Source organism: Sprattus sprattus (assembly GCF_963457725.1).
Source record: "Sprattus sprattus genome assembly, chromosome: 3".
NCBI classification, from domain to species: domain Eukaryota; kingdom Metazoa; phylum Chordata; class Actinopteri; order Clupeiformes; family Clupeidae; genus Sprattus; species Sprattus sprattus.
In genome coordinates this window covers 36,652,363-36,661,009 of record NC_137922.1, presented here as the reverse complement: position 1 = coordinate 36,661,009, position 8,647 = coordinate 36,652,363, and the positions used below count along the sequence as shown (strand labels likewise).

General features: G+C 45.1%; 1 protein-coding gene across 1 annotated transcript in view; it reads left to right on the top strand.

Annotated features, from left to right (window-relative positions):
- Window positions 1-1,506: 1,506 nt before the first annotated feature.
- The window catches only part of timp2a (TIMP metallopeptidase inhibitor 2a), a 17,446-nt gene continuing 10,305 nt past the window's right edge, over window positions 1,507-8,647 (top strand). Inside the window, exon 1 of the mRNA XM_080834372.1 lies at window positions 1,507-1,916. Within this exon, the coding sequence (XP_080690498.1) occupies window positions 1,787-1,916 (130 nt within the window). The 5' untranslated portion in view covers window positions 1,507-1,786. The remainder of the gene's footprint in view (window positions 1,917-8,647) is intronic.

Below are 8,647 nucleotides of genomic sequence, written 5' to 3'. Positions count from 1 at the left end.
ACAGACAAACAACAACAATTGCAATTGGGCTCCCCTCCCAGCCGAGGCTGACAGTGAAGCAATGATAAACTCTTCGCACCAAGTTTATATAGTCAGAAGTTTAGCTTTGAGCAGGGATGATCACGTGGTGGATTTCTCACGTCCGAGGCTCCCTGTCTTGCAAGGATGGCAGTTTTGCACAAGGTCGGAAGAAGCACAGTTCCTTTCTTATCTCCTCTGGTCTAAACATGCTCTTGTTCATATGCAGACTAAGTGGCACCTAATATTCTAGTTACACACACAGAGAGAAAAGCCATGCTCCTGCTTTCAGAAGCACATAATTCACAGGAATATATTCAAACAAGTCACTTGATTATTATATTCTTAAGTCATTTACAGTGTTTGGAAATAATCTCTATCACATCCTCAGAGCCCAAGGAGCAGAATCAATGTCCTAACTGCCTCTGTGCTAAAGTTATTGACACAGTAGTTAGAGAATGACCCCTCAGTAAGTTAGAAGTAAGTTATGGCACAGGCAGAGGCATTAAACAATATAAAATATGTATTATTATGCTTCTATATATCAATTATTACCATGTGTATTATTTTTCATTCTGTCATTCTGGCCATTACATGCAGGGTGCTGTTGAGGACCATTTGCCACTGGATGCTCTGGACCCAGGCAGACCAGCGCAGGTATTTCCTGTGGAGCCCTGAGGGGCCTATGTGGGACCGAGCCAAAGGATGATGTAAGGGACCTGGCGGAGTTGGCAGTAGCAGTGGCAAACGCTGCAGGATTTTCCAAGCCTTACTCCTATTTTCTTAGTCCTCTCTTGCCTGCCACCTCTTCCTCCTCTCTCACTTTTTCCTGCGTTCAAAGTGACACAGAGAGTAGTTTTTTTTTCTTTTTTCTGAGCAGCGAGTGGAAACAGTGGAGGGGCTCCAGACAAACAGAGAGAGCATTTTACTGTCCTCTAGAGAAGACTTTATAGTCACCCAAAATAAAGTGTCTCCATGAGCAGAGGCGTCAATTCCACAAAACAGAATTAGTGCATTATATTGATGGGCTGCTTGGCTGATCCCGCGCCTCAGCTGATGTAACTGTATCTATGTAGGCCAGGCACTACACTATGGCTGTGTTAAAGTTTTTCACTCTGCTTGAAACTTTGAACAGCTTTGAAAAAAGTGTGTCAGTATTTGACAAGATGCCTGATCTAGCCATTGTTTAAATGGGCCTTCATCCTCAATCCCCCTTAATAAACGCAAATGTCAAAGTCGTCATGTTTCCATGCCTGATTTCTGACCTTAATTTGATCTTTGTATTCTTCCACAGACCTCTTCGAAACAATGACCACAACGGTATGACATCAGCTGACTGTCGCATCTGGACAGACAGAAAATGCTCATTCCGGAGGAGAGGGAGTCGCCCACCGCTGGACGTTTCTGGATGGGTGGGGGAGGAGTCCGTCCGGGCAGCCTTCAAAAATGAGCCCGACCGCGTCAGACGAAAACAGACCCATACAAGGCAGTCAGAGAAGAGGGCACGGTTACACATAAATGTGAAGTAGCACAGGTTGTCTGCAAACGTTAGCATAACACGCATGATTTTTCTTCCTGCCAGAGACAGTCCACTGCGCACCAGAAAATAATTATATATCGGGACAGTGTTGTTGTTTTCATTGTGAGGACAGTGTCAAGATTTTCATTCTCAAGGGGGATCTGTAAATCTGTGTATTAGATCCGTATTTAGAAAGTCCGTAGGCTTTCATACCTTTATCACCTGTAAGATTAACTCGCCAGGCGGGAAATGCCGTACGCAGTGAACAGCTTCTTTTGCACGCTGATTGTGCTTGTTCTCTGGCAAGTGGAGGAAATCGCTGAAGCATGCAGCTGTTCTCCTGTGCACCCTCAACAGGCTTTCTGCAACGCCGATGTTGGTGAGTAGATGACAGTAGGAACCCAACATCCGACATTTCACCTTTGTTCAATGCTTGGAGACTTATGTCCAATGCAATCACATCAGACAACGTTTTATTTGACAGGGAATACACGTGACCACAGTCATTGAATGTGTTTACTTAGCCCATTCTGTTATTTGTCTTTTATCTGACTGTATGTTTTTTATCTGACTGTAGTAGCAACGGTGTCATTTTTGATTTCCCGTTAAAGATTTTGTGACGCTAGACGCTGTCAAGGAAAGGTTACAGATTCTAGATTATTTTTACTAAAAAATATCAATGGGTAATAAAGGAGAAATTATCAGCTCTGGCTATATTCTGAATCTCTCGCGTCTTAATAACTGTTTGTGAGCTAAATATAAACTGTCACAAAGCCCAACGTGTGTAAACATTTACAGTGCTGAATATCCTTTTTAACGCTGCTGCGCCCTCGTGCCAGTTTTTCGAATGCCTTGTCTGTGGAGGCGAGACAGAGTGGAGTTAATTTATATGAGATCATGACGTTATCGTTGACGGGACGGTCACACACGAAGGGTTAAATACTTGGCCTGGTTTGTGTTCACTCCTTATGAGTCGCCTTGTAACGTTTACATAAAGTCAAGCTGAGGATTTGGCTCTTTCCTAAAATATCATGTGTATATAAAATGACCATTCTTTTAAACACACGTGCAGCCGTGTACACTAGTAGCCTACATGAACACTTGTGCAGCTGTTGTGGCGGTCTTTTCTCCGAACCTTTGTACACTTTCTACTGTGTCATTCACACATCTTAACAGTTTGATGTAGCCTGTGAAACCCATACAAAGTCATAGTGCTGCTCGTTATGCTTGTTGTTAAGAGGTTTTGTTTGGAAAGGACAGTTTTTTTCAAACCATAAGTGCTTGCAAATTCTGCTTCAATAGCTATTGACTGGGCACTTAATCTCTAATAATGAATGATTCTATCCAGAAGAGCATTATGGAGGGCTTGGGAAGATGTTGTGAAGATGATCATAGTTAAGTTTCACTTGTTCAGTAGACAGTATAATGGACTTACAAACCACAGACTATTACCTTATTCTGTGTAGTTGAGCTCTTGGTGTTTTTTGGGCAGTCTAATGTGGAAGATAAGTTTGTGGTTGGATTGAGTACAGTACATGTGTGTGTGTGTGTGTGTGTGTGTGTGTGTGTGTGTGTGTGTGTGTGTGTGTGTGACTGACTCCACAAATGTGAAACCAGTGCTCAGGTCATTCATCTAATCATATTTAAATTAATTCAACATACAACCACCAGGAAGATCAGAGGTAGTTGTTGAATCTGAGCCTGATTCCACTAGCCATTACAGACATCTTTGACCTAGCCTGACTGATGTGGGGAAGATCTGAGAGGTGGTTGAGTCTTTGAGTGGTTTACTGGCTTCAAATAAAATGTTGAGTCCTTCCTAGCCCATTGATAGCAGACTAGTGCCAGGCCAGGCTATTGCTGTTTGGGTAGTGTGTGCGTGCGTGCGTGTGCACGAGTGTGTGAGGGTGTGTGTATAACGTACCTGAGAAGTGAATGTGTTGGCACAGAATAAATGGCCCCTCTCTTCTCTTCTCCCTCCATGTTTAATCAGCATCCAGACCAATAAAGGCCTGTGTACGTGGCAGTGGTACACAAAGAAAGAGAAACAGAAGAAGAGAGAAAGAGAGAGAGGTGAAAAATGAGAGGTATCCTGTGATGGAACGTTTAGATTCTGGTGTAGCACACACACACTCTTTCTCTCTTTTTCTCTACTGTCAATTTCTCTGTGATGGTTCTGTAAGCAGGTCCATGCAGAGCTGATGGGTGGTGCTGCCGGAGTTGCAGGTCTCCAGGAATGACAGGAATGCTGTGAGTCCCGATGGGGTTTTCCCACCCGGATCAGGTCTAATTCAGCGGGACAGTGCCCTCGCCAGAGGCCCTCCCTAGCAAGCATGGCTTATGGAGGCGAGGGTGAATCTGGAGCCAGCAGCTCAGAGAGGAAAGGGGGCGTGTCAGGAATGGAGAATGCATCTGGCACGCTGAGTTCTGGACAGGCCCGAAAGGAAAAAGCAATGAAAGTAGATGACCTTTCAGAAATATGTATGGCATTTGTCTTGAAAAAAAGGCCCTCACTGTGTCTCTCTGGTTCTGGAGCTTAGTTTGTCTTACCTCAGCCCACTGGATTGCGAATAATATTGTTGATTAAATGAAAAGATGATTTTGGTTCTGCCACATCTGAAGAGCCTGGGCCACATTAGAAGCCCCAACTGGTCTTGCCGTCTTATTCAAATAAAAACAGCATATTTTCGTTCCAGTGGTCACAACAAGATGGCTGCCTTTGTAACTTAGTTCCAAGTCTGTTGAAAAGCTAAATTGAATTACTGAATATCTCTCATGGCATGTTATCTGAGCTTTAATAGTTAATGGATGGAGAGCTAGAGCATTCTTTAGTGAGTACAGTGTCCTGCCAAACTCAGGACCACCCACTAGTCTGTTGACTTTTCAGACATCCACTTTGATCTGATGAGACAAAACAGTTTAAGAACATTTGAATCAAAATGCACCTCATCACCTCAAACTCAGTGATCCCTAAGACTTCTCTGATCTTTGGATTTCAGCCAATCCCCCAATGATAATGCTCACTTGAAGAAACATTATATGAGTTTTTGTCTAAAACTAGCTTACAGGCGATACCAACAAGAGGATAGTTTGCAGGCACTCATAAAAGCCAACTATTGTATTTCAACAGTATATGTAGCATTTAATACACATCCAGTGAGGTTTCCAAGAACAGCATTACAAAATGAATAACCGGTGTGGTGGGAATAACATGTGTGTTTATTTCACCATGTTACCTTTACATAACCATATGAAGATTCATTTGAGGATTTACTAAAAGGAACAAAGAAGAACTCAACCTAAGCTGAGTCTGCCAGCATTGATAACCTGTATCTCTGACACCAGCTCATTAGCTATTTGCAGAATGCTTGCGATGCACATCTGAGGATGGTATTAGGGTGGTATCAAGAGAAATCTTTTCCCATCCCCCATTTGGTCTGATGGATATCCAAAGCAGGAAACAGATGAGCTGTTTTGATCACTTGCATGGGCAGGAGAAGGCTCCTTTTAATGTTTCATTGGCTTATCCGATCCTCAGTCTTCATGGGAATACCACCCTTCCCTGTTAACCACAGAACACTGGAGGAAGAGGTGCTGCTGTATATGTGCAGAGTAGTCAGACGACGTGCACTATAGACCTGTCTCTGAGTGTTCAGTCTGTTATCACTCCATTTTGCATTGTAATGCGTTCTGCTGTACTTCCTTGGCTGCGTTATGGCAACATCACAATGTGAAGCCTGAAGGGAAAGGAGTTCTGCCCAGGCTGATTGTGAAACATAATGATAAACAGAACAATTATTTCCTGGCTGGACACTTTGTTTTGTATTTGTTTGTTTGTGTGTGTGTGTGTGTGTGTGTGTGTGTGTGTGTGTGTGTGTGTGTGTGTGTGTGTGTGTGTGTGTGTGTGTGTGTGTGTGTGTGTGTGTGTGTGTGTGTGTGTGTGTGTGTGTGTGTGTGTGTGTGAGTGGGTGTGTAAGAAAGAGAAAGTGTCGTCAGGGACTTGGCTGGTGACATACAGGCGCAGTACGACCAGTGATGTCTTGGAGTGTGAGTAGCTGAGAACTTTGTGCGTGTGTATGTGAGTGTGTATGAGAGGAAGAGGGTGTGTGTAGAGGTATGTGAGGTATTCTGGCATCGTCTGGAGTGTGTGTGACCAAGGGGCTAGGGCGGGTGTGGCATGGAGCATTCCGAGGAAGTGGTTGAGGACTCTTCTGGAGGACCGAGGGCAAGAGGGAAAAAAGAGCAGTGAGGGAACAGAGAGTGACTGAGGGGGGGAAAAACAAACTTTCCCCAGCTTGTCTGTTTTCTGGGTGGAGTGGGATCACACTGCTGGAATGCCTGGCAGGAGCTTACCACCCTGGTGCCAGGGTCTCCACATCAAAAGCGGCTAGCATTTCTGACATAGGTGTTGATGAGTGACATGGTCATTTCAGAAATACAAACAAGGCTTCATCCTGAACCCCATTCAGGTACTCAGCTCACGATTGGCACCCTTCCCTCAGCAATGGCCAATAAACAAACAGAAACTCACCATCAGTCTGGGCTGGAAATTCACTCACTGTTCCAGTTAACAATTGTTGAGCTATTTTGTCTGTTGAATGAATGATATTTCACATTAACGATGCATCACATTCCTGTCCAGACAGCACTGGGGAATTGGGAATTGGCATTGGGAAACCAGACACAACACATTAGTTTGTCCTTTTATTCTCACGGGAAACTGAACAGTCAAGGATTCTTGACAAACGTCTGCGGTATTTTGTAGATGACATTTGTGTAACAAATTCAATCTTGAGAGCTTGACTGTATGAGTGTGTATATGTGTTGTGACCTGAAGTGGACCCCTATCACCAGTCACCAATCCACCCCCCCCCCCCCCCCCCCTCCCTCCACCCCCTCGTCTCAATCTTTTCATCTCTTAGTTTTTGTGGAGGAGGTAAAAAATAGAGCAACAGACTCGAGTGGAACATTTTCTAAAAATACTGAAATGGGGCCTGGGGAAGTTTGGGCCTGGGGAAGTTTGGGCCTGTGTCAGCGACTCTAACAGGACTCGAAACGTTGACACGCATGACAATTTAGCGGTTTTGAAAACACCTACAGATCCCTGTTTCTTTTGATCATTCCTCTTGTCCTCTTCTTCCTCATATTTGTATAGTGTTACATAAAGCAATAAAACACTCTGCTTAATAAAGTGCAGGAGGTTTTATTTGTCCCAAACACCCTTTCAAAATTTATATTAGTGACGGCTCACTGAATGGGAACTGCCTCCTTGCCTGGCAGGGCGTGGAAAGTGGAGGCTGCCTACTGGTGGAGGTCGACTGGTGTCTCACACTGGATCCTCTCCTGTGTGAACTCACAGTAGAGTGTGATTTTAACAAGCATGTGGCATTGTGCATGACAGAGTGTGGCTTTGAGTGTGTGTGTATGTGTGTTTGTGTGTGATTGTTAATGTGTGTGTGTGTGTGTGTGTGTGTGTAGGAGACAGAGGATTCATTGCCTTTCCCCTCAGTGTGTGCTCTTGCAAACAGATTTTATGGCTGTTGAGTCACCAACCACGTCTTGAGACTTACGCGAGTCCTGTCTGACACGAGGACCTCTCTTGCACTGGGCTGTACACTATTCAGCAGTGTGTGTGTGTGTGTGTGTGTTTGTGTGCAGTTTATTTTCCCTGAAGCTCCTGGGCCAATTTATTTATTTTCCAGTCTGTTTCTCTACTATACCCAGAGGGGAAATATGATATCCAAATCAAATGTGATCTCCATCATGCCATGGTGAACAGTGGTACTGCATAGCTACTAAACGCACAGCCAAGGCTGATATGTTTGGTCAGTGTGCTGAGAAATATGCATTCACCACAGGGGCCACATTCATAATGGAAATAAACGTTTTACGAAGGTGAAACATTTGCTTGTGTGCACGTCAGCGATCATGAATGTTTCGTTGGCTCCTGCGGCCATTACAGCACACTTTAAGTATTATGCCTACCTTACCTCATCGCCCTTGAAATAAGCATGAAGTAAAAGCTATAACACTCACACTCACCCTCACACTCACACTCACACTCACACTCACACTCACACTCACACTCACACTCACACTCACACTCACACTCACACTCACACTCACACTCACACTGAAACACTCACACACACACACACACACTCACATACACACTCACACTCACACACACACACACACTCACGCTTACACTTACTCTGAAACACTCACACACACACACACACACACTCACACACACACTCACACACATGCTCACGCTTACACTTACACTGAAACACTCACACACACACACACACACACTCACACACATGCTCACACTCACGCTCACACTTACACTCAAACACTCACACTCACACTCACACTCACACTCACACTCACACTCACACTCACACTCACACTCACACTCACACTCACACTCACACTCACACTCACACTCACACTCACACTCACACTAACACTCACAGCAGGCATGGATCTCCTAAGCATTAATGTTTCGCAGCTGGGTCAGCTCTCTGTACTGAATGGAGCCCAAGTCACCCGGTGTCCAGCTCAGTCACTTTCCATCAGCAGGCCGCGAGCCGCGGGTGAAGGGTTGGGGGGGGGGTGGGAGTGGGGGATGTAGGGGGACTGGCGATGGGGTGAGGGGGGGTTTGGGGTTTGAGGATCTTCTGCGGTCCTCCATCCGGGGTAGCGGAACCACAGTGACTGGAGTGCTGGGCCGTGGAGAGTGTGGACCTCAGCGGTTTCCTTGGAGTTTGCAGTCATTCCGGCGGGGACTTCCCAGAGAATCTGAGAGGATAGGATGGGAAAGCTGCATCCATCTGCCTCTCTCTGTCTTTCTTTCTTTCTCTCTCCCACACACGCAAAAAACAGTGAATGTTCTCTCTCTCTTTCCCACTTACACAAAGAACATTGGATGTTCTCTTTCCCTCTGTCTTTCTTTCTCTCTGTCTCTCTTTCTCTCTCCCACACACAAAGAACCTTGGATGTTCTCTCTCTCTCTCTCTGCCTCTCTCTCTCTCTCTCTCTCTGTCTTTTGAGGCCAATGGTCAGTGGGCACTTTTGATACTTGGCTGTGTTTGGCCTTGTCAC